Raw genomic sequence first — 27,306 nt, forward strand, 5'->3', positions numbered from 1 at the left:
CTTCACATCATGTTATTTACCAAAAAATGGCATCTTTCCTCAGTGTGACAAATCAAAAATGGCCCTTCTTAAATTGATGACAGAATAGACCAAGGTTGTCTCAGAGTTTGGGTGTTTGATCATAAAAGCTATCCAGGGGAGTTTGCTGCTCTCTATAGGCCTGACGAAGTATTTAAGGAAAGTGGAAAATGTGGCTTCCAGTGTTGTTTGCATGTGAACCTGTGGACCACACTTATCAAAAATTACAGGAAGAAAATTATAGACATCTTTTAGTGTTTTAATTGTTGCTGCTTGGATGAATTGTCACTGGTAGCCTACATTGAGTATAATTACAAGCCTGCAGCCTACATAATGTCCATTACAATTGCACACAATCATGTTAAATCATTGATCAATCCCAGTCAGCCATGATTTATTGATGACAGTGCATGCATAAATACCCAGGTCAGCTCATGAAGAGGATGGAAAAGGCTATGGTGAGTGTAACCACAGCTGGGGTGCGCATTAAGTCCGTCTGCCGCAGCTTTTTGAGTTTGGTCCGATGCGTCCAAACACGCCGCCGGCCTCCTTTGGCATGCCTAGGAGTATGAGGGGCGATTAATGCCACAAACATATGAGGAAAATAAATCTGTTAACGGTGCAGCAATCTTAAGAGAAGAACAGCTGCAAAAGACTGTAGCTTGAGGATCTACTATTATAACTTTTGTTAGGAAATATTAGCCCAATACATTAAAATGAGAAACTTCACTCTCAGTTCAGATATCACCACACAACAAAGTCCACTTTTTAACCTTGCACCTTTTTTATAATGGGGTATGGCAAGGGTGCTGGGATTTTTAGGACCCGAGCACGAAAGTGCAAAGGAACCGATTGTTTTTCTAAGGATTATTTTTCTGAGTCCTTCGTCACATTTTTGAGGGGGTTAGAATGCACGAAAACTCACAAAACTTTGCACACGCATCAGGCGCAAACTTCCACCATGTGGCGCTATAACAGAAAAAAACGCATTTGGCCCTATAACTCCCAAACCGTACATCGCACATCCACGAGTTCCCTGGATCCAACTGAAACCCTGATATAGGCCACGGCCATTTCCGCCTATACTTTTATGCGCGTAAAATCGCGATTTATCGTAAACCTACTTTTTTTAACTCCTCCTACACCATATGACCGATTTGCACGAAACTTGGTACGTAGCATCTCCAGATCGACCTGACAAAAAGTTATAAAAATAATTTTTATCTGATGAGAATTGCGCAAATTACCCACGAACAAATTTGTGTAGCTAGCTACGAAAACATGAACTTTGCCATATCTTGGCCAAAATAAATGCTATCAAAGCCAAACTTTAGATTCTAGTTATTAGGACCGACAGCGGCGAAGGCCCTATTTAAACTGAAGGAATTAGGGACTGAGCGCCGACAGCAGCGAAGGCCCTATTCAAATTGAAGGAATTATTATTCCTTCTTTCTTTCTTCCTTTCTTTCTTTCTTTCTTTCTTTCTTTCTTTCTTTCTTTCTTTCTTTCTTTCAGCAAATTAATCACCTTTTTGAGGGGCTTAACATACTAAAAAACTCACCAAAATTGGCGGTCGCATCAAGCCTGGTAAAAATGTACGTATTTTAAGGGTTTCGGGAATAGGCGCACAAAAATGTCTCGCTAGCGCCCCCTACAATATTTTACAAAATGTATCCTCTGCAGTACGTTTAACGCAAACTAACGTTTTACGCATTTGTAGCAATACCCTAAACCTCAAAACTTTTCACGATTCATAAGAGTTCAACCCTGACAACATCTACAGGCCGAAATTGACTCAAAGTGATAGCGCCCCCTAGTGGCAACAGGAAGTAGGCCTAAAAGTCAAGGTGCTATACTTTAACGAACTCCTCCTAGAGATTTCATCCGATGGACTTCAAATTTGGTCTGTACAATCTCAACACCTTAAAGATGAAAAGTTATTAAAAAAAAACTTCTCGTCAAACGGTGTGGGCGCGGCGTGGCGGCCATTTTGAGCATTTATTGATGAACGAAGAAGTTGTTGTAACTTTAGTGTACATTGTCTACATATCTGCCTGAAATTTCTCACGTTTGACAAGGGTCCAGGCCTGAGGACATCTACAGGCCAAAATTGACTTTTGATCATAACGCCCCCCGCTAGCAACAGGAAATCCGCCTTATATGACAAACATCATCCGATTTACATGAAACTTAAAATGTGTGGGCTACATGCAATACTGTGCCGCCCCTATACTTTTACCACGCCCATGTACCCAGGCCACACCCCCCTCTTATGGCTTTTGAACCATTTAAGGTAGAGTCTTGTGTGAGGTGTCATTGCCCTCAACAGAGAGTTCTGTTTTCATTGGTCATGGTTTGGCCCGCCAAGAGAGCCAGTCCAACGCTGCTTGCAGCTTTAATTTTATTATTACTTTCTTTCAATTAGTAGCCTAATTCCAGTGTGTACGTGTTAGATTTCATGCAAGCACAGTTAGAAAGTAAACGGTTTGCTTTTTCCAAAATAAAGTTTGTTGTTAAATACACTAACTGAACACCCATATGCCCAACCTATTCATCATATGCAGGCAACCAGCTGTCAACACCGTAGAGTGTAAAAATAATGGAGAAAGCTTCCGGACTTGAAAAGTTAGGCCAATGTGAAAGGATGCATAAAACCGGCATTCTATCTAATTCCAGCAGGGGGCGACTCCACTAGTTACAAAAAGAACTCTTTCTATAGAAGTCTATATGGAAAATAATCCTACTCCTCCCTTATCCCAATAAATATTTTCAGAATGAGTTATTAGTTTATTAGTTTTAAGTCTTCTTCAATACATCATGTTTATTTTTGTCAAGAGGCTTATGCGTATCCATGGGCCTGTGTGAATTAAAATAGCAGTGAACTTTTTTTTGGGTGTTGCCCATGTGTTCATCTTAAACTTTGACCTTCTTTCTGTGAGTTTTCACTTCAAAGTTAATTGGAACACTTTGGTCGCCTAGAAATGTCTTGGTCAGCATTTTGCCAACCAAACTAGCTAGCTAGGCTAGCATTAGCGTTAGCTGTTGACTTAAAAGAAAGTCTGCCGATTTTCAACCAGCTCTGTGTACTGCTGTACATGCTGACACACACACACACACACACACACACACACACACACACACACACACACACACACACACACACACACACACACACACACACACACACACACACACACACACACACACACACACACACACTTCTGAAATGAATCCGCCGCCTCTTATGGCAACCTGCTTTGTTGCAGTCGGCCTACATTAATTAATTAGTCCATCTAGGTAAATGCACATTTATTTGGGCTGGGCAGCTTTCCAAAAAAAGGGCACATACTTAAATCCAACATACTTAAACAATTTAAAAACAACAACCCCATCTAAAAAAAGGCCCTGAGGACAGTCAATTCACTCACTAACTATGCTATTTCCTGTCTGAACATGCCCTAACAAAAGGCAATACAACTACAGCTAAAACTGCCATGGTAAAAAAAAAACCATTCACTAGTCTAATAAGGAACAGCTCAAAGAAGTGACACAAATAATCTCACTTATTTTGTTATATTTTCATTAATTATATCAGGTCCTGTACTTGACTACAGTTATTCCTGCAGTGACACTGAGCTAAAAAGGATAAGCAATAATGGATTGAAGGTAAAATTAAGGTTGCAACATGAAGTGGGAGCCTAATATAGGCCTAAGCAAAAATCATACATTACACTTTTCCAAGAAAGAGTAGGCTATTATTTGAAAATATTAACACCATACTACATTGCATGACATGACATAAATGCTTAATACTTTACTCTTTCCACTGGAGGACATGCTTCTCCTCGTTAGCCTCCCTCTTGTAGCACTAACCACCTTTCATAGGGAGTAGAGGCTACGTCACTTTAAATAGCCTGCTCCCGCCCGTCCCCCAGGTCCTCTCCTAACGTACTACAATATCCACTATATCCGACCAATTGAACTAACGTAGCTACCCGGCTAAACGGCAGCAAGCAGAGTCCCACTTAGATTACTTTGATCAGACTGAAAAGTGAAAGCTCAACATTCTTGTCCTCGTCGGACCAGCTTGAAAGCACGAGCACAAAAAAAGAGTTTTAGGGAGAAAGTGCGACACATTTTTTTTTTTTTGAGAATGTGGCGAAGCTGAGGTAAGAGATAAGACAAAAGGCGGATTGCTGCTCATTAAACGATCAAGAAGTTGGGAGTGTTTTTGATGGCTAAAGCTACATGAAATTCCCTCCGCTACAACAGCTACAGAGGACGAGCAGCAGCTGCAGTGGAGAGGAGACATTTTAGGACTAACGTTACCTGCCTGCACACAGCAAAGAGAAGAGAGGTAAGTTGGCTGCACTGTTAGCGTTACATGATGGACGTGTCAGTTAAGGTTGTAAAAAGCTTCTGTGCAGCAGGCTAACGTTACTTCAAAGCCTCAAATCAGGGACTTCTCTTCAGGCACACACTTTGGGCTGCTATTTTTAGACAGAAACTGGAGAGTCATCCTGCCGGGAGGATTTATGTGAAGTTTTAACATTAAACTTTGCTGACATGCTCCAACTGAAGCCCTCTCGAATTCAGCCTCTAACAGGCCTTTGCTTGTCCTGATGTCGGGGATGTTTGTTTAGCAACACCGCGATAACAGAAGGTCGTGTGAGCATTCAAGCCTAATCAACAGAGAACAACTGCCGCCCCTGAGGAATTAACGTACAGAAGTTGTTTCCAACCGATATACGGCCATTTATATCGCTTATAGAGTGAATTATGAATGCGCAAAAAAAGTTTTCGAACGTAAACTGGAGATGTGGCCAAGGATAGTTCCCCCTGTCTGGTTTCTGTTATTACACGAGCGATAGACAATAAGAAGTATAGTGTGACCCTCTGTAAAAAGTATACAACGTGATTTAGCTAGTTAGGTGTTGGGGAAACTTGTTCAAAGCTCCATCTCACGGAGTCAGACTGTCTGTTCCGCTATGTCCGGGAGACTCCCCGCTTGCGCCGTGCATACACACTCTGCCACTCCCTGCAAGAGTTTACGCAAACAGCGTAGAGAGCTGTGTGACTGACACAAACTGCTCAACTATAAATTATGATAACAACCCTAAAGTTACAATTATACAACGGCCCCAGCTTCACTTGAGACTGAGGGACACTGACTGTCTGACATTAGTTCAGATATAGATATATGAGGATATGATAATACACTTTATTTTTTATAGCACTTTTCAAAACAAAGTTGCCTAACAAGACAGAAATTAAAATGGCAGACAAAAAAAAAAAAAAAAAAAAAAAAAAAAAAAAAAAAAAAAAAAAAAAAAAAAAAAAATAAATTTATAAAATAAAAAAAAAAAAAAAAAAAATATTATAAAAAAAAAAAAAAAAAAAAAAAAAAAAAAAATTAAATTTAAAAAATGTTTAACTGTAAAACTGACCGCATGTTCCACTAGAACACAGCAGGTAATAGTAATAATAATAAAAATTCTGGTTCTGGCGGGGGGGGGGTTCCCACTTTTAGATACACCAATCAGGGCTGGTGGGGGGGTGTCGAACTGCGTGGCAATCACTGCTCATGCACACGCATTCATTCTCCCTTGTGGGGGGAGGTGCTTAAGAGACAGTTTTGGGCTTTAGCAGAAAAGGGGGAGGGACTGAGAAGTTGTTTATGTTAAAAAATGTTGACTAAATCCTGGATCTTCACAATCCCACCTACAGCACTTTTAAATTGTGTACTTACAGTATCCCAAACGTTTCCAACAATGTTCAAACCCAGAGAAATCTGTTATTTTATTTCAATGGCACAGGACGTTTCGTTTGGTCGCCTGTCTTGTGTCATACTTTGACCCCTCTAGTTACTCTGACTTAAGTCAAAACACAGGATAATAATAATAATATTTATACTTATTAATTCCGCAAGGGAAATTTACTCGGTTGTTAGAATACACATTACACACAGGTCTGAAATACACACACATGCTCAGTACCTATATATGCATTAATGGAGAGAGTGTGAGGGGGCTGCAGATGTTGATGGACAGGCGCCCTGAGCAGGTGGGGGTTCGGTGCCTTGCATAAGAGCATCTTGGCTCTTGTGCAAGATCCAGGAGGTGAACTGGCACCTCTTTAGCTATCAGTCCACCGTATGGGGACTTAAACCAGATACCCTCCGGTTCTCAACCCAAATCCCTACAGACTGAACTACTGCCACCCCTTACATAAAAACTTTCTAGCACTTTCTACCATCAAAAATCACAGATAGAGGGTTTTGAACCAAACACTACCCAATCTGACATGTTTCAGCAGTAATGCGACCTGAAATTGGGGAGAATTTAACAACATTGGCAGCCAAGATGACGTCTTTTAATGCTGTTAGCATGAAGCCACTATAGTTAGCAGTGGACACTAATAGAGTAACGTAGGCTCACTGTATTGTGGACACTGCGACAGCTCACAGTATTTGGGACAATTGACCTTTTTTCCGCAAATTCTATAAATACTTTATTTTACGGACAATATATACGTATATGTAATCCTTGTCTCATCCTCTTTCAACTCCAATCAACCCTCCTCAGAAAATGGCCAGGACGACAGGCAAAGGGAAAGACTTAAAATCGCAAAGTACTGTTTTAGAGCATGTTCACCCACCATCAAAATTACAGAAACAATCTTAAGGTCTCTTAAGTATTTGAGTTACTTTTTGCAAAAAAGTTTACTTCTTAAGAGGAAAAAACACCGGTGCGCGGTCACAGAAGGCTGTATCATGTGGACGCACCAGCAGTTTTGTTGTCATTACTTAGAATTCCTCATGGGGGCGACAGAAACTACGCATTATAGCTTTAAACCAAAAACTATATAACCAGAAATGTTTCAGGAGTAATGTGACTTGGAATTGGGGAGAATTTAATAACATTGGCAGCCAAGATGACATCTTTTACTGCCGTTAGCATGAAGCTACATGTGACAATGTTAACACAGTTAGCAGTAACTTAAAGAAAAAAAACACTCCAGTCCTGCCTAATCTTAGACCAATCTTAGAAGCCCGGAGAAGGCCGGCTTGGAGTTGTGTAACACTTAGCCGAGAGTAGAAAGAATTGTTGAATCCGAAGCGTTCACAACAGTTGGAAATCTGAACGTTTTAGCTCACTGGGATTTCTCTAAAATACCTTTACCTCATTATTTGAATTATTTGTTTTGGCCATGTTTAACATGAAAATCCAACATTAAAACACATAGATATGACAGAAAATACGGGAAAGCGTAATATGTCCACTTTAAGAGAATGCCAATATATACAAAATAAAATGGGTTTTAACAGAAAGTGGAATTTAGGCCACGGCCCCTGTGAAAGCACACTGTTTTATAAAGGGATTCAAAAGAGGATAAGGAGCTTGGCAGTCTGATCTCCTCAGGGAGGTTGTTCAAGAGAGTGGGCGCCCTAACAGAAAAGGCCCGGTCAGCCCTGGTCCTCAGCCTGGATTGTAGCATGGCTAGCAGAGCCTTGGCTGAGGACCTCAGGTTGCTACCAGGCACATACACTGTCAGAAGATCAGAGATATACTTAGGTACAAGTCCAGAGCGGGCCTTACAAGTTATCAGTAGTATTTCTAAAATTGACCAACTAATATAGGAGTAATGTGTTCCAATTTTTTGGTTTTGGTGAGGACTGGCTGCTGCATTTTGACAAGCTGTAATTTGTGTAAACTCTGTTGACTCAGACATGTGTAGAGAGAGTTACAGTCCAATTGAGAGGAAATGAAAGCATGTATGACATTCTCAAGGTTTCTACTGGATACATTTGACCTAATCTTGGAGACTGGACAAACAAGTAAACATGATTGTTCAAGCTGAAGTTGCTATCAAAGATAATGCCATTCTTTTGAGTCATTCTTTTGTGTCCTGTAGCTAGTCAAGTCAGTCTTATTTTATTAGTCTCCAAGGACTTTGCAGTCTGTACAAGTCAGCCTTCAAGGTTTCATGTAAGAAAAAAATCCACCATTTGAAAGGAGTATTCCACTCTTTACACGTGAAGTGTCTTGAGATACGGAGCCCCCCTGGTCCCACTTTGTCAAAAAAATGAATTATAACTATCTTGTGGCCACGAGATAGTATCTTGAGGCCTAAAGATAACTATCTTGTGGCCACGAGATAGTATCTTGTGGCCACGGGATAATTCTTCTTCATATTTTATAGCCTATATTTATACTTTTTACATGTATATATGTCACAAAGTGGAGCCAGGCAGCCAGAGTTTTCTTATGTTGTATATAGTGTGGTGTTTCGGGTGTTTTATTTTGTATATAGTGTGGTGTTTCGGGTGTTTTATTTTGTATTATGAATGCCTGAGACACAAGAAGGAAAGAGGACCGGATAGTGAACCGAAAAAGAAACGTTGGGGACGGAGCACAGATAGACGGGCAGGACAGCGGAGCGGAGCGGGCCGGAGGACAGCTGTGGATGTTTGGAGGATCGGCGCGTTGTGCGAGTGCGATTTGGGCAACAATAGAAAATCTGATTTCAACCAGTCTAAAGAGAAAGGGACTACAGTCTTTACCCTTTTCTGTTTGAGGGAGGGGGGAAGAGGGTCAGCAGCACGCAACGTCCACTCTGCTTTTCCCGGCGCCAACGCGCCGATCCGCCAAACATCCACAGCTGTCCTCCGGCTCCGGCTCCGCTGTCCTGCCCGTCTATCTGTGCTCCGTCCTCCTCTTTCCTCCTTGTGTCTCAGCCATTCATTATCAAAATGCGCTCCCGGTATATCCCGGTGTGTTGGAGCGCGTTCCGTGTTCCCCCAGCATCTCTCCTGATCATAGGCGCCGATTTATGTTTTCCTCCGTGGGTGCGCACAGGCGCACGCCCTTTTAAAAAAAACAAATTTGTCAAAAATCGTTTGCATTTCAGAACCTTAGAAAATGGACAGCGGCTGACACGGACACACACGCCTATTAACTCGGTAAAGCCGTAAAGTAGGATTTCAACTCAGGACAGCGCCACTTCTCACAAATATAGATAGGATTGGAGATGAACAGTTTAACTGACAAGTAACCGCGATCAGCTTCGTGGGAAATTAAGAATCAATCCACTAAGCACCAACTGCAAAGTTTAATTTTAAATGAATGTAGCCTCCTGATGAGATCTGCCTCAGGTGCACTGGGAGGAGTCTTCCATTCTGTGCCAGGCAAACCAAAACACCACAGTATATACAAAATAAAGCACCCGAAACACCACACTATATACAACATAAGAAAACTGTAGCTGCCTGGCTCCACTTGTACATATATACATGTAAAAAGTATAAATATAGGCTATAAAATATGAAGAAGAATTATCTTGTGGCCACGAGATAGTATCTCGAGGCCTCAAGATAGTTATAATTAATTTTTTTGACAAAGTGGGACCAGGGGGGCTCCGTAGTATTCCACTCTTTACACGTGAAGTGTCTTGAGATTTAACATTTTTAAAAGTGTGTGTGTGTGTGTTGTAATTTTTTTTAACATTTTGAAACATGCATTGTTTATGTCCATGTCCAGTCTAAAATTCATTTTTCTGGTTAATATTTGCATATTTTGGCACATTACCACCACTTGTAGACCAATGTAATGTAATTGTGATACATTATTGTCAGGAATGTGTACCCCATGCTCAAAACTACACATAGTATCTTCTAACAGGAAACCCCCCTTTTAAAACTGTGGGTGTGGAGTTAGTAAGAAGTGTGCATTTAAGACGCAGGAGGGGTCTAATGAAAGATACTATTGAGTTTAGGACTGAACGATTTTAGAAAATCTAATATGCGATTATTTTTTAAGCTCTTTGTCTTCTGTATTATTCAACAAAGACAAGCAATAAATCATTGTATATTATGAACAACACAAGATTAGATAGATTAAACAAACTGTTCTTTCCTGGAGGCCAGGCCTGTATGTGATGATGAAATTAGGTGATGCATGAATTTATATGAATGACATCTTTTATTTAACTACTTCAGTCACAGTAGTATACTGATAGTAGATATACCAAGCCTGGTGTAAACATTCATATGAAAGTCAGAAACTAATCAGTGCAGATTGCAGAAATCTAAAAACAAATATGTGGCTTTACCACACTTAGTAGTATTTAGATTATTTATTATTTACTGTAAAACAAATGTACACGTGGATTACAAAAATATAGTATATACAGTATATACAATGGTGTATTTTTACAGCGCACACAGAGGAGCTTCCTTCAGCCCCTCCCTCCCCTCATGAAGTTGCGTGCCGCATGCATGACAGCGTCAACGTTGCACTGAGACAAGAGAGGCTATCCTAACGTTAGTAGTAGCATGCTGCTGGTGTTCTTGTTGTGGGGTTAACTGTACTAATAAAACCATTGACACAACGCAGCCACGCTGCTGTGAAAGCTCCCCGAACGTCATTTATCAGAGTCTGGTTGTTACCCCTCCCTTGTCTCCTCCACTCCATATCTTTATAACGGAGCTAGTTAACTGGAGCTAACCGCTAATCAGAGCTAATCGTTGCCAACCGTGCCTTCAGTTCTGCGTGCCTGTATCCATTAACTGCATGTATGGACTCAAGCCCGAATAAAACCCTTAATTTTATTAAAATGGCTTTAAAGTTTTAAACTAAAACTCAGAGTTGTTTGAATGACAGAAATCTGCTCAAGGCGTTAGCGTGCTAAGTTGATGCTTTCTCTGCGGAGTGCAGACTGATTTGCTCTTGCGAGTCACGTGACCAAATCGCAACCTTTGTGATTAGGAAATCGCGTTTTAACATATCACGATATTATTGCAAATGCAATTAATCGTTCAGCCCTAATTGAGTTGCATAATGGAAAGTGTTTTTGGAGCTTGACCCATAATAGGGAATGAAAGTAAAGATATCTCAGCCTTTGCTGCACAGAATTGGACCACTCCTTTTTAAATATGTCTTTTGTTTGTCCTTCAACTTCATAGAAGTGCAATGCTAAATTGCTGGATTATCCCTTTTTAACTGGGTAAAAAAAAAAGAGAGAGAGACAACTCATAAAGAGCAACCCAGGAGGTGGGATCCCTTTTTCTAGGACGGACACTGCAATAGATGTCGTATAAGCAGGGTACACAGAAATTAAAAAAATGTATCTGAAGCATATGGCTCAGAGAAGACATTGATCAACTTTTAGCTGGGAAGAGGACAGACTACACAATATACACACAAGGGGCAAGGATGCCATTCACACAGAGGGAGAAGATGCAAGAGAGGGTGAAGTAGTTACTGTACTGGGTGGACTGTAGATAGACAGCAGTAAGGTCAGTAACTGCCTTTTGAGTACATAACATCATGTTGCTCAGCTTTGAGGAGTGAAATATGAATTGAATTTTTAGTTAATCATTGAAATTTAAGTGAAGGTGAAGTCACTCTTTTTGGTGCCTGTCCAAGAACACCCCTCCTGTTACCTTGACACTAACACCAGTGGTCCCAAAGTCGCACAGTGCACTTTGGTCTCTCCAAACACTGTCATGAAGTTGGAAATGTGCATGCACTGACTGGCAATTGATGATACTGGAATAAATTATATAGCAATGCCAGAGATCAGATTGAGGATAATGCAACTAACCAATTAATACAGACCGCTGTAATAGATTCACAAATACAGTTAGCAGCACAATGTAGTTTTATGTCCAAGTGGAATAGCATAAATAGAGTCCAGAATCTGCTATTTTTTTAAGTCCAAAACTCATTTGAAACTCAGAAAGGTCTACGCTAAGCTGTACACACCAGTCTACTGGTCTTACTTGTTTGTTACCCTTAATACTGGATGATCTATCAACACAGCTTAGCTAACAAAATTAAATGCAAGTTTACTTTAGCTTGCAGCAGTTGCACCTGCCAGCGGCTGCCGGTGTCCTGACATCACTTCCATTTATTTCCATCCTCCAGTCAAAAAAAAAAAAAAACAAAAAAAAAAAAAAAAAAAAAAATATTTTTTTATTTTTTTTTATAAAAAAAAATTTTTTTTTTTTTTAAAAAAAAAAAAAAAAAAAAAAAATATTTTTTATTTATTAAAAACAAAAAATTTTTTTTTTTTTTGTTTTTTTTTTTTGTGTTTTTGGAATTTCCATTTTTTTTCACGTGCATGGAAAGTGAGCTTTTCAGTTTTAGACCCGCTACAGAAAAATAAGTACTTTGCATATAATAAGTGGGATGTACACCGGAGAGCCTCTGCAGCCCCAAGGTTGGTTCCCATTTCCCCCTTTTAGACAGAAAAACTATGTGTTCACCCAAATCCACAATTCACTCCAGGTCTGAATACAGAATTGCAGTCATTAATATTATTTTAACACAAAATACAGAGAACCCGTTCTTAGTTTGAGGCATTCATAAGACTCAAAAGGAACTGTTGTCAGCTAAGCGTAATGGTGGACCCATAAAAGACGGTTTATTTCAGTGACAGTTTTACAGAGTAGAAATAAGAGCTTATGGTAAATTGCTGTCATGAGAGGGGGGAAACAGGATGCAGTGGGTTGACATCCCCACTAGGGATGGGCATCGTTTGGATTTTAACGATTCTGATTCCAATTCCGATTCTTCCTTTCTATTCCGGTTCTTATCGATTCTCGATTCCGATTCTTTGAGTGGTGGAGTTGAAACGGGTTAGATGCTTATTTCACAAATAAGAGGAAAGTTTTATTTTGATTCATAAGTGGGTTGCAGTTTTACAGCTTTTTCAATGTAAAATAAAGCCACACTAGAGTTCCGCTTACTGTGCTGCAAGGCTGCAACACAACAAGCGCCTGGCTGCTACGGAAACCAAAACTTGCGCATATTAAATTTGCAACCTATGATTAGATTTGAAACCAAATCCTCCAAACGATTTCAATAAAGAAACGATTCCGATGGAATCTCGAAAATTACGATTCCAACGGAATCGTCTCTTTATTGGAATCGTTTGGAGGATTTGGTTTCAAATCTGATCATGGGTTCCAAATTCAACATGCGCAAGTTTTGGTTAGCGTAGCGTACCACTCAAAGAATCGGAATCGAGAATCGATAAGAACCGGAATCGAAAGGAAGAATTGGAATTGGAATCAGAATCGATAATATCCAAACGATGCCCAACCCTAATCCCCACACTGATTAATCTTAAAGGTGCTCTAAGCGATGTCACGTATTTTTTAGGCTACAACATTTTTTGTCACATACAGCAAACCTCTCCTCACTATCCGCAAGCTGCCTGTCCCCTGAACACAGTCTAAAAAAAACGCGGTCTCTGTAGACAGCCCAGGCTCCACAAACACCAACAAAAACAAATTGTGCCAACCTGCACCACGAAACATAAGTCTTCCAGCGTTCCAGCCAATAACCGACAAGAAGGATTTGGGGGTGGGGGTTGGGGGGGTTAGTGCGTGGAAGCACGGGAGGGAGAGGGGACGGGATGAGGAGGACGGAGGGGCGAGCTAGCCTCGTTTTGTTTGAAAATACTTCGAACATCAACAAGAAGTGCCGTCGCCCAACATTGCTTAGAGCACCTTTTAAAATAAAGCATCAGTGATATTTCACTGCTGTTGTTTCAAGGTGAGGAGATCCTGTGGAAGAAACTCTTCTGCTAGGGAAGCCTGCATGAGTTACTGTGCATTCATAGTAAGCTTATAATGGGTTAAAGTCCACACACAAAGTCCTTATTAAGGGATCTGGCAAAAAAAGGGGGGCCCAACCTGAACTTCCCTCCTTAAATGATTTGCATCAGAAAGACATTTGACTGCAGAAACAAAGGTGCAGCAGTATGCTGATAAGGCTCAAAATCAACTGATCCTACATTGCACAGGTGACTAGTATTCTATTTAAGGATGCCAGTGATGATAGCAACACAAATGTCATCTCGGATCATTTGACTGCAAATCCTGTTGCTGTTTCTGTACTTTAACAACAGAGCAGTAAGAATTTCAGCAAGGCTGTACTGGCACTGCGGTGCTTTGAACTATATTATTGCTTATTAGCACTAAACTCAAAGTACAGCTGAGGCTGATAGGAATGTCATTCATTTTGTATTATTTTGTCATAAAAGTATTGGGCAAACTTGAATTTTGACCCTAAGTGTGACACCTAAAGAACTTTGAATTGCCTTTTTAGTTGAAAGGTTCTATACAAATAAGTTTGTTTGTTCAAAAAATGTCGGTACTGATACCAATACCGTGACTTCGATACCGGTTCGATACCAATTTATAAAACTACAACAATTGCAACATTACACATTGCCGCACAAATCTTTTTATTTATTTTTCAGCTCCCACTACGGAGACCTGTCTCTGTGCGTAACGTAGAGTTTTTCCTGCATGCCTTTACGACGTGTAGCGTTAGACCGTTATATTGGAAACCACTAACGATCAGTTAACGGTAGTTAACGTCACAAGTCCTCTTGCTCAAGAGTAGGGTTGGGCATCGTTTAGATTTTAACGATTCTGATTCCAATCCCGATTCTTCATTTCGATTCCGGTTCTTATCGATTCTCGATTCCGATTCTTTGAGGGGTGGAGTTGAAATGGGTCACATGCTTATTTCACAAATAAGAGGAACGTTTTATTTTGATTCAAAGGTGGGTTGCAGTTTGACAGGGCTTTTCAATATAAAATAAAGCCACACTAGAGCACCGCTTACTGTGCTCCACGGCTGCAACACAACAAGCGCCTGGTCGCTATGGAAACCAAAACTTGCGCATGTTAAATTTGGAACCTATGATCAGATTTGAAACCAAATCCTCCAAACGATTCCAATAAAGAAACGATTCCGATGGAATCATAATTTTTGAAACGATTCCGATTAGGAATCGGTTCTCGATGCCCAACCCTACTCAAGAGATTAGCAGCGCGTGGTGTGTTAGTTATGCAATTTCATTTTCCTCATTCAGATACAGAGTATGTTACAAATAAATGAGAAATTATGAAATTAGGTAAAAAGACAGCAGTGTTTCCTTTAGGATTTCTTTTTAGCAGTGGGGGCAGGTCTGTCCGAACAACAACCAACTCCAGCCCTATTTCAGATACCGTGGTGGCAGAAATTTTGCCATGGTGGGCCGCCTCAAAATCAACATAGAGGAAACACTGATCATTACAACTCTGAGTTGTTAAGGGGTGCACAAACATTTTTTCTGTAAAGTTCTGTTAATCTTAATGTAAGGCTTTCAGCTGTTTACTGCTCACTATTGAGTGTTCATTATGTAGGGAGTAGAAGATGAATGAACGAGGGAGTGATTTTGGACATGTCTGTGTCTGAGTAAATAATGTCATCCAGCTGCAGAAATAGTTTTTCAAAAATATGGAAATTTTCAAACCAAACTGCAGTCCAGGTTAGAGCTACAAATGAATTCTCATTGGTTTTCTGATTGCATTGTGTGCAGCATAGCAAAATTCTTCCTTCCTCATTCCTCTTCATCTCGAAGTGGAAGTGTCCAGATACGGCGCCTGAACGCAGATGCCCAGTGCAATTAATCACCTCCAGTCAATACTCATTCCTCTCAGCCCTCTCTGTTTCCTTCCCCTTTCTCTCAGGATATTGTCACAGCTGAGTGTGTTGCTATATTTATCTTATTGAAAATCGGAATGGAGATTGCCCAAGCAGACAAAATGTTCTTTTTATTACCTGTCGTAATTTCCTTCCACATGATACAAAAAAACCACAAATCCTTTTCTCCCTCCGTTTCGTCTTTTAGGATGTTGTCTCGTTTGGGTGAGCTGATATGGGCGGACTGGATTTGGTTTCCTGAAGGCCACGGCTGGGCTGATCTGAAGGACCACGATGGCCTTGTTTTCCCTAAAACACAGGACCTCTGGGCTACTATACCCATCGCCCTCTGCTTCCTGGTCATCAGACAGATATTTGAGAGGTGGGTCATCTCCAGCGGTGACTTTTTTTTTTTTTGTCTTGCGACTGTCATTTTCTTAACATACTTCTACCTGTCTGATTTGCATATTTCTTCCTGACAAATGATGTTTGTAAGCAGTGTTTTCCTCTTTCCAGGACGGTAGCGACACCTCTCGCCTCCCTGTTGGGAGTCAATGACAAGCAGCGTGTTCGTGCTCGTCCAAATCCTGTCCTGGAGTCCTATTTCTGCAGCACATCAAAGCATCCCACACAAGTAATGATCCTGCATACTTAAGGAAACTAGCACTGCTTCTTACATATTCTGTGTCCTTTTAGCAATAGCACAGCTTGAGCCTAATCATAGAATTCAGAGATGGATGAGGTGTAAGTGGATGAGAATGACAACATGATAGAAATATCATGTATCATTCTGTGTCATCATTTCATAACTCCAGACATTAAAGACAGTACTGACTCTTTTTTTCTTGTTCTGCTTTTGTTGTTAGAGCTCCATAGAGAGTTTAAGTAAACAGACGGGCTGTTCAGTGCGACAGGTCCAGAGGTGGTTCAGGCGGCGGAGAAACCAGGACCGACCCAGCAAGCTCAAAAAGTTTCAGGAAGCAAGGTAGCTAAACATCTTCAGCCACACAAATCAAATACACCCCAACCCATTTTCTGTCTTTAATTTTAATCAGTCTTCTTTTAATAGCCTGCTTTGAATCCTATAGTAGATGCCCCCCCCCATTCAATTTTAGATTGGAAATTGAATGGGACCACTAACAGTAAATTTACATGGAAATAGGGTTGTGATAGTTGAGTGTGTTTTCATTTCAAACAGGACGACCTGCTAATACAAACCCCAGTGTTTGGCCAGATGGGGGTCAGGACACCCTCAGGGGCTCGCAAGTTAGATTTCAGCTGTCATGAGATAATTAACAGCATAAGCAAGCAAAAATGTATATTTCTGCAAGGCAAAATCATATATACTTTTTCACACTTTGCTTTAATCTCTGCATGTTTCTTGGGATTTATTAAACAATTTAACCTGTTAAAAAAATACAAAAAATAAAACAATCCGAGAAGTAAAAATGACTCATTTGAGGAAGTTCAGATCACGCCGAGGTTTTTGTTCATTTATTTGATGAGTTAAATGGGGTGAACTGTCATTATTGGCCGCTGTAATTGACTCGCAATTGGCCGTGAGGGTGTATTTATTCTGTACACTGACTCCATCGTCCGATCACAACTGCGCAGACTCTTGAAATCCTGTTGCGAAATGAGGACACAGTGTTATCCTCCAGTGTTGAGTTTATTGAATTTTAAACTCCAGTGACGAGGGTGCTAGTGATTGGAGTTTTTATTTTGTCTGTGATATGTGATTTTTTTTTATTTTTTTTTTATGTTGGTCCGTTTATCAATTCCTTGTTGTGATTTGAAGTAATTGATAAAGTAAAAAGTAAATTAAGTGAAGTAAAAACTTGGAGCATGTCTTGTCGTTTTTTCCTTTAATTTTTCGCCCCTTAACCACAAAAGCATGGTGCCATTGTTTGAACATTGTTTGTGTATTTGTGTATTGTGATGTTGTCTTTGGGCTGTTTGCAATGATGTTTAAATCAATCTGATTTCTGAGACTGCTGTGTGTTCTCTTACAGTTGGAGATTTACCTTTTACCTTCTTGCTTTCTTTGCTGGCCTGGCAGTCCTTATTGACGTGAGTACTGTGTCAGAATCTGGTTGGCACTCATAGTGTTTGTCACAGTAAGCAAAAAATCACTACAGGTGTCATTTTGTGAAACCTATCCATGAAATAGACTCTAGTCATAAATGGAAACCTATTTATTATTGACCTACTGTTAACTTTTGTCATCCTGACTTGTTTCTTCTTCAGATAAATAAAGGAGGATCTGTTACAAATGCTTAACAAAAGTACAGAAATGTAGGAAATTTAATTTTGACATTATAACCATAGTGGATGCACTGTTGGATGTCACAGAAACATTGTTAGCCACTTTGTACTAGTTTAGTGTTTGTTTAGTGTTTGTTACGTGTTTGTGCATGAAAGTGCTTGTGGATTTGTGTGGGACTCTCAAACCCTCATTAATATTGAGGATCCATCTCTCCTCAGAAACCATGGTTTTATGATATGAAGCAGATGTGGGATGGCTTCCCGAAAATGGTATGTCAGTACTTTAACCTGAAATATCTATATATTTTTTTTAAATTATTTTTTTACATTTAAACACATTTATACACCATTTTGGTATGCTGAAAGTATGAAAAGTGAAGAAATGGTGTTTAACAAATTACTTAACTTACTAATAGGTAAAATTATTGGTGGCATGTTATTTTAACCGTTTTTTCTTCCGGTTTTCTTCCAGCCACTGTTGTCTTCACAGTACTGGTACTACGTGATCGAGCTAGGCTTCTATGTCTCGCTGCTTTTTAGCATAGCATCGGATGTCAAACGTAAGGTAAGTGAGCCATCTCCTGAAATTTTGTCATTACCGCGTGCACACTATAAAACCCCACAGAAACCTCCCATCAGGAAAAATCACTCACAGAGTGCATGATGAAATAATGAGAATGATCTATTGTGTTGGTAGTGTATTTTGAGGTTTGGATATTGATTTTCCCATTAAGATGTCCTGACTTTGTGCACTGTATTGAGTGGAGCTGCCAGCATTTAGAACGCCATTAAAGATCATTTTCAACTCCACTCATTCCTTCCACTTTGTCTGTTTGGTAAAGTCAGAGTGAGTGAGCGACAAACTGAACTGTCTCTCCAGTCAGGGATGTTGCATTAGGAGGTGCCCTATGAGTTAATGTGTGACCAGAGCTCTGTGTGGTGTCACACTGTGGAGAGACAGATTGATCGTTATGTCCACCGGTCTAAAAGTTGTTGGGAAACGTGGCAGACCTTCGAGCCTGCTACCTTTGTGCCATTTCTTGTTTTATAACCACAACTGCAAGAAACTAATCTTTTGAACCAAAACAACAGCTTTTCTGGGGATTGTCTGTGTTGAAATCAGCCCCTAATTTGAGAACTTATTTTGTAACTTTCTGTTAAGTTGCTTATTTTCTGCTTCTGTATATACATTTAGTTTATCTTCATAGCTGTAAAGCCATATAACCTGCTATGTGCGTGCGGAGAGTTAATCATTTGTAAATCCAAAATCAATCAGAACACACACTGTCGATTAGTGACCAATCTTTACAGCTCAATCAATAAGTGACCAAACGGTGTTGAATTTTGTCTTTACACCATCTCTTTCTGTCTTTTGTTTTTCTCTCCAGGATTTCAAAGAGCAGATAATTCACCATGTAGCCACCATTTCCCTCATCAGTTTCTCGTGGCTAGTCAACTACATCCGGGCAGGGACTTTGATCATGTTAGTGCATGATGCCTCTGACTATTTAATGGAGGTATGACAGCGTGCTAATATGGTGGAAAAAAGGGGTGTTCCACTGATTAAAAAAAATTGGTTTTAATGTGTTTTTTATTTTACACATTAATTAGCTTTTTAAATTAAGAAAAATATCATAAATTCTTAGTTTTTTTCCAACACCAATAACAGGGAATGTGAAATTAATTACAATCACACTGCAGTTTACATCATTAAAGCAACAAATGTTCTGCCTTCCCTCTGGTCTTCATAACATTTAGCATTGCTAATTAGCTTAATGATAATGTTAAAGGAATAGTTCAGATTTTTTTAAGTGGGGTTGCATTAGGTATTTATCCATAGTCGGTGTATTACTACAGTAGATGGCAGTCAGCACAGTCCCATTTTGGAGCAGCAGGCAGGATTACCGACACGGAAGCTAAGCAATGTACTGCCGTGGTCAGGGGAAGCAGTAAAAGAAATCAAATCAGTTTAAGTGTACACAATATTTTGAATATTTTACAGCTCTTTCTGACACGGAGCTGAAGCCGTTATATATGCTCTCTTCAAAGCCACCAGACTCATTTGACTAAAAAAACTGTTGTTTTACCTTGCAGAACACAAAGTTGCTGTTCTACCGCTGCCTCAATCGGTTAGTCTGTTAGTGTTATTGAGTGACTTTTTAAAGTATTAGTTCTGATTTATCAAAGTCACACAATAACACAACAAACTAAAACTAACCTATCAAGGCAGCATTAGAACAGCAACTCCTGTGTTCTGCGAGATAAAATAGCTGTTTTTGTCAAAGGAATCTAGTGGCTTTGAAGAGAGCATAGATGGATAGAGCGGTTTTAGTTCCCCGTCGGAAAGAGCTGTCTGACGAGAAGGTAATGTCGTAAAAATATTCTAAATATAGCGTACACTTACACTGATATTGATATTTTTAGCAGGGCCTTTATTTGGTGGCTGAAATACGCTTTGCTACTTCCCCCATTCCACAGCAGTACATTGCTTTACTTCCGTGTCGGTATTCCTGCCTGCTTCTTCGAACTGGGGCCGTGCCGACCGCCAACTACTGTAGGTAATAATACGACTATGGATAAGTACCTCATACAACCCCACTTCAAAAAATCCAGTCTATCCCTTTAAGGTCAGAGCACTGTACTGTCTGCCCTCTAGAGGAGAATGAATGAAAAGGTGTAACTCTGATCTCTCTCTCTCTCTCTCTCTTTTTTTTTTTTTTTTTTTTTTTTTTTTTTTCCCCCCCCATTCCAGTCAGCCAAAATGTTCAACTACGCAGGTTGGAGGAAAACCTGCAACTTCATCTTCACCATGTTTGCTGCAGTTTTCATCGTCACTCGCCTCGTAATCCTCCCCTTCTGGTAAAAAGGATGTTACAACAGATTTAATTGTAACTTTAACGAGTAACTGATTTTACTGAATATTAGGAACTTAGAAGAAATGTGTGCAACATTGACACTTTGCACATATTTGGTAAAAGCACAGTAGAATTGTTTTAGCTGCCGTTCTTTTACAAGGCTTTTATGTATTCATGGGCATTTTCATTTGTGCATTTACAAAAAACTAAATGCCAGAAATTTGAAAAAAAGTTGTTTTATGCCTGGCTCAGGAGAAATAACATATAGAAGATGTGATAAAGGCTGATGGAAACCGATTTTTCACATAAACGTTAAAAAATGTTGCAGAGTTTTTATTATTATTATTTATTATTGTCAATAAATCTACGAAAAGGCCAAAAAAACAATGGATTCATCCCAACAATTAATGTTGTCTGTGTAGGCAAAGTCTGATGTCGCTTATTCCTCTGTGCCATAGAACTTACATGATGAGTTACTTTTGCTCAATTTTAATTATGCAAAATGGGCATTGTCTTTTGAATATGTTGGCATACAGGTAATTGATGGAGAAGCACTGTTTTTTTTTTTTTGCAGAAATTTTATGAATTTGCTTAAAACATGAGCAACAATTTTATGGAAATGTAACAACAGACACATTGTGTACAGTCCTGGCTTCTCTCAATGGGCTTTTGATGGTGACTGTAGGTGGCTCTGACTGGACTGTCTGTTCTGCCTTCGTCCTCTTGTTCAGGATCATATATACGACGTGGGTGTACCCGCTGACCCTGTACCCACCCTTCCTCGGCTTCTACTTCTTCAACGGGCTAATGCTCGTGCTGCAGGCTCTGCACATCTTCTGGGCCGTGCTCATCGTGCGCATGGTCATCAAATTCCTTCCAGGCAATGTATGAATCCCCACTTTCAATTCCCCCCCCCACACATAACACTTTCACTCAAACCAGCAACTGTACAAATGTCATGTCTTTTTTTTTTTTTTTTTACCCAATAGGACATCGTCGAGGACGAGAGGAGCGATAAAGAGGAGACAGAGTCGGAAGATGAAGACAACGGTCGCGAGCAGAGGGAAAAGTTTAAGAACGGCTACGTGCAGAACGGCCACTCTTTCCTCAACAACAACCACAATAAGAAAGACTAAATGGACTGTGAGAGCTGCAGATGAGGCTGTGTGAGGAGTGACGATGGTTCCTCACCTGAAAGCCAAAGATGGGAGCCTGGGATGTTGAAATACGCAACAGGCGGCAACACACACACACACACACACACACACACACACACACACACACACACACACACACACACACACACACACACACACACACATATACATACATACATATCTTTACCCTCCTTTCTGAAACCCTGGTAGTCCAAAGTTGATAGTTTTACATCTCTCTGGATTACATTAAGTTAAATCGAGAGCGAGACTGCGGTGAAGAACCACAATGATCTGCTTAGTACCTAAGCAGCAGAGTGTTTCACACACCTCCTCTTTTTCTCTCCCCTCTGGTCTCTTTTGCTTTTCGCTAAGAGTTTGTGCTGTTGCCACATGCCAAATCTGCCTGCTTGTAGCTTTATGTTTTGTTTTTTTTGTTTGTTTTTTCTGGAAGTGTTTTAAAGAAATGCTGTGGTTAGGATGGGCACTTCCTTCCTGCACAGTCAGTTAAAACTCTTCCAAGTATACCAGCCTTTAAACTTGACTGATTTTTGCTCCAAATAACCACACCGAAGTCGGTGATATGGCGAGGAGCACTAAAGTGAAAGATGTCTTTCTATGGACCATAACATGATTTAAGTCTATTTACTGAAGTATCAGTTAATAATGAATTTGTGCTAGTTAGTTATTGCAGCCAGTTTGTCACTGTGGTTTTTCTAAAATATATTTGTTCCAAATATGTTTAAAACAAAAAGAATGGAGGTAAATAATGTTTTTAACAGTCTGGAAAAAGTGTGAGAAAGTGCTGCATCTGCCACTTGTTGAAATGTGCCTTGCGTGGAAGTTTGTTTTAAATGCTTTGCCTTTTTGGGAAGCAGAATGCACATCATTTTAATGTTTTGTTTTGTTTATGCTTAATATACTTTTTAGTTATTTTTCTTCTAGATTTTCTTTTGCTTTACATTTTATTTGTTTTGAGTCCAGTTGACGGTTTAAATTTGGGGGCAATTTGTTAGAGTGTAACCCAAACCAATCAGTAACTGTTTATGAATTGTTTATGGGCTGAAAGAGTCAATAGCATTTCCATTGAGTGTTGTTTTTCCCATCCATCCAAAGATGCACTTTATGGTTTCCTCAGTAGATCCCCCATTGACTAAATATCTTGTAAACAAGCTTAGTAATAATGTTCAAATTCAGTTCAAACCTGATTTCTTTTTAGTTTAGAGGGTACGATTTCAATTTCAATTTTGTTCCGTGTTTATTTTCATTATCTGCCCGAGATCGTTCTCGTCAGTGTTTTGGTTTATTTTGTAAAAAGAAAAATAGGTTTGATGAAATCTTAAGAACAGATGTAAAAATGAAACACCATGGTATGGTTTACATTTTGTACTACTTTGTAATCTGCAAGTGCCTTTATCATTTCAAGTGTTGTCAATTGAAAAAGAAAAAAAGGTTATTCCTGTCTCTTTTCTTTGTTTTTGCTGTCTTTGTGCCCCACACTCCATGCACTGCAACGCTCTGCCTCTAACCTTCCTGCCTCAGCTCACGACGACCAATCACCTGCAGCTCCTTCTAACGAGCTTTGCTTCTGCAGAAAGGGGTTTTATTCTGCATTATGTGTTGCTGAGATGTAAAATCATAAGGACGATGATGATAAAGATAATTTTGGATAACTATTCTGTCTTTTACGGTTTGCTTATTTTAATTGGAATCTGAAATGACGTTCACACCAAACTAATAAATGCAAAGGGCTGAGTAGCCTGAGTAACCAATTGATTAACTGAGGAAATAAATAAGTAATGAAGATGACTGTTAATTGCATCCTCTTAAGTGTTAATTCCACTTAATAATAAAGGAGATGCAATCTTTGTCAACAACTTGAAATCCTTGAGGGCTGCATTTGGTGATTTCATTATCAGTTTATCTGATGGTTGTTTTTCAATTAAATAATAGTTTAGCCTTTAAAATGTCAGAAAATAGTGAAAGTTTAGAGAAAATCCCGCACACTGACCACTTTGCAAGCAATAATTTATTTAGAAGAAAAATACAATGTTTCGGTCTCAGACCTTCATCCGGTAAATTCACACATTCACCTCAACCATAGCCTTAAATAGTTTGGTTGACTAACCAGGACCAATCAGGTCCAGCTCTTGAATGATGTCATTCATTCACAAAGTGGCACTCCCATCACAGACTGTGAACAGGAAAAGGCAGAAAAAATGCTACTCAATACATTTAAAAACAATGGATAATCAGTGCATTGTCATTAGCCCAATATTTTTCCACACCTGATCAAAGAGGACACAGTCCATTCAAAAGTGGATCATTACATTGGTTAAATTACATTGTAGCAGTCCATATTCACATGTACAATGAACAGTTACTGAGGATAAACTAGTAAGGAAAATTGTGAAAAAAATGCTCTGCCTTGAATTGCTTGTTTCGTCTGATCAACAGTTTAAAACCAAAAAGCGAGAATCAAAACTCCTTACATGGTTTAAGCTGGAACTAGAATGTCTGGCATTCTTTCTTGATAAATTACTGAAATTCTAATATGTTTATGTCAATCGACTAATTGATCACTGTAACGCTTTAAACCAGAATAAGTCATAATGTAACTTTGCTTTAAAGTATTTTTTCTTGCAGTTAAAAAGGTGTACAGCCCTTCTGCATTACTTACTTAATTTCTTGGGACTAAGCAACCAAATGACTCAGCCTGTAATTCAGTAGTTGATAAATGTGTCTCTCAAAGGTGACACCCATATTGGAGATATTCAGTCACTGGAAGTAGAGCAAGTAGCAGCCTGGCATTGGTTCCACCAGTGTAGAATAGACCTGAGGATACCATAGAGCTATTACAATATTAGATGGCACAGTGTAGTGGTGACACACTTTTGGGAGGAACTGTTTTTAGAATAATCTCGGAGTGAAATAGTTGGTCTTCATCCAGCCTGAAAGTTTGAGAGAGTTTATTAACTTATTTTTCCAGCCACCCTAAAAAGACACCAGATATTGTTTCTTCCTCTTTCCTTTGCCACTTTCCCCTACAGTATTTTGGCTGCAGCCTGAAAGTCCTTCTTGTCTAATTGCATTTGGAGTAGGATCACTTTACCTCAGTGCCCCGCACTTCAGCCTCCACACTGTTCTTGTCACTGGCAGCCTCACTGTAACAATCTCCATTTTAAAGCTGCAGGGTCAATTTCCAACCTGCTTTTGCATCTGGCTCTGCAGTTTAATTGCTTGTGCATCTCCTATTTCTGCTGCTCCAGCCCTTGGGCTTTCCTTAACACGCCCCCCTTCTGAGTCCAGTCTTCCTCCTCTTCAAATCTTTGCCTTTTCATTCAAATATCTCCTTCCTCTGTTGCCTTTTCAGCCTTGTGTAATGAATAAGCTCAGTGTCGCCTAAGGTGCTTGAGTTATAGTGGTGTGAAGTCTAATTGGTGACAGCGATGGAGGTCCTTGTGACAGGAGAACAAAAGCTGTGGGGTGTTTGCTTCACTTGTGAACTGTGTGGACCGTTATTCAATTCCTGCTTAAGTATTAATAAAGGCTTTACACGCCAGGGGGAGGTCGCAAGGTGCAAGTGCATGAATGAGTATGCATGTGTGTGCGCAGGAAGCTAATTTATGGGCTGCTCATTTTTCCTGGGATGATCACGAGGACAGTTAAGACTTCGGTAACTGATGACTGTCTTATGTAACTCGAGTAATAAGGAACCTCAGAGGGAGTCGGGACGGAGATGCTATGAAAAGCTTTTCAAAGGTTTGGATGGGTGGTGGAAAAACTGCAGCAACAAACATCTGATGACAATGAAAAATGGTGAGTTTGAAATCATATCTTTAAAATGAATTGATATGTTTTTCAGTTATTTGCTAATATGGTTCTTTTTGAAATCATGTGCTGCTGTCAACTTTTACAGTGATTAAAACTTCATGATCCCAGAACAATATGTTATGAGTGTCTTAACTTGTCCAATATAAACGTAGTAGAGCTGTAAAGATTGGTTGATTAACCTAATGGTAAATCAACAAAAAGTTATTCAGCATTTATTTTGATAATCAATTAATCATTTAAGTCTTTTTTCAAGCTAAAAATATCAAACATTCTCTGGTTCCAGCTTCTATAATATTGAGTGTTTCCACTGTTTTATGTGATAGTAAAACAAATATCTTTGGACTGTTTGTTGCACAAGCAATTTGAAGACACTATCTTGGCTTTCCAGGATATTGTGATGGCGATTTTACAGACCAAACAATTCATAATTTAATTGAGAAATGAATCTGTAATGAAAATAATTACAGCCCTGGGAAATAGTACAGTATGACATGCAACAAAATACCCTGACCAGAATCCAACCAGGGAGATTGAAGTTTCATGGTATGCATCTTAACCAACAGGATGCTTTAAGCAATAGGTTGTATACTGTCTCTGCATTCAGAAGCTGGCTGTAACCTCTTTAATCTTTGTCTGTCTTTCTGATTTGTATTTCCGCCATCAAGTCATCACCATCATCTCAAGAGCACATGTGCACATACCTGTCCTTCTCCTAGAGTGGTGGTGCTGAACTGACAAGGACACAAAGAAGAAAGGATTAGCAGTCATCATCAGCCCACATGGACCAGGCTTCTCACCCCGCGCCACAGTTTGAGGTAGACGTGGACCTGGGCTTCGCTCTGTTCTTCGTCTTCGTCCTTTGTTTCTTCCTGCTAGTGACAGTGGTGCGATGTGCCCAGACTGTAGTGGATCCTTACGGCTCCATCTCCACCTCCACCTACCAGGAGGAGCAGATCACCTGACAGAGAGAGAGGAGCGTGTAATCAGTCAGTAACAGGACTCTGCTGCATTACTATATTAATATCTATTTTAGACCATGCAGCTTTGAATGGATATGAAGTCTACATTGCATACAGGAGTCAGGCAACTTTTGGACAAAAAGGAGTCATTACATTCTCATGGAAGGGTTTGTGTCTTACTACTACTGAGCAGCATAGATGCCTATATTTATTTGTTATTATATAGGTCTTTAGCAGTCTTTAATTTTTCATATAGCCTATAATAGAGCTACATGGTAGGCCTATATGTAGATAGATAGATAGAGATACTTTATTTATCCCGAAGGAAATTAAGGATATATGTGTAGTTAATGTGTATAGATAGCCTATATGTGTATATATGTAGACTATGGGCCCAGTGTCTCATAATCTATCCATTGAATAAACGGGTAATGCAGCAGCAACTAAAAAATATGTTTCTCTGAGACATAAACAATCCTCCACAGCAGGAGTTAAGCCATCCTGCAAATCGATCCATTCCCGATAAAATATTGGGACTGCTGTTGCTTTTTTATGTTGTATAATAAACTATTTACATGTCATATAGCCTCTGATTTTGTGAGATATACTTTTGAGTGTCTAATAACAATTTGAAAGTTACGCTTTGGTTCATAATCCCGATCCATCCATCCAATCAAAACCATGGAAAAAAACAAACCAGATGGTGGCGGTAATGCGCCATGTCAGTGTTTGCCGA

General features: G+C 39.6%; 1 protein-coding gene across 2 annotated transcripts; it reads left to right on the top strand.

The window, feature by feature from the left end:
- Positions 1-3,948: 3,948 nt before the first annotated feature.
- cers2a (ceramide synthase 2a) lies at positions 3,949-23,453 on the top strand. Of its 2 annotated transcripts, XM_039820281.1 has the most exons (12): positions 3,949-4,187; positions 4,291-4,375; positions 15,712-15,885; positions 16,020-16,137; positions 16,370-16,488; positions 17,516-17,573; positions 17,988-18,038; positions 18,241-18,333; positions 19,157-19,285; positions 20,521-20,627; positions 21,355-21,508; positions 21,613-23,453. In XM_039820281.1, exons 3-12 carry the CDS (start codon positions 15,713-15,715, stop codon positions 21,757-21,759), a joined length of 1,149 nt encoding a protein of 382 aa, XP_039676215.1. In that variant the 5' UTR covers positions 3,949-4,187; positions 4,291-4,375; position 15,712; the 3' UTR covers positions 21,760-23,453. The 2 variants fall into 2 exon arrangements, with proteins under 2 accessions (XP_039676215.1, XP_039676214.1); XM_039820280.1 differs by having other exon boundaries at positions 3,949-4,375.
- Positions 23,454-27,306: the final 3,853 nt, after the last annotated feature.

The sequence above is a fragment of the Perca fluviatilis genome, chromosome 13 (genome assembly GCF_010015445.1).
Source record: "Perca fluviatilis chromosome 13, GENO_Pfluv_1.0, whole genome shotgun sequence".
Lineage (NCBI taxonomy): Eukaryota > Metazoa > Chordata > Actinopteri > Perciformes > Percidae > Perca > Perca fluviatilis.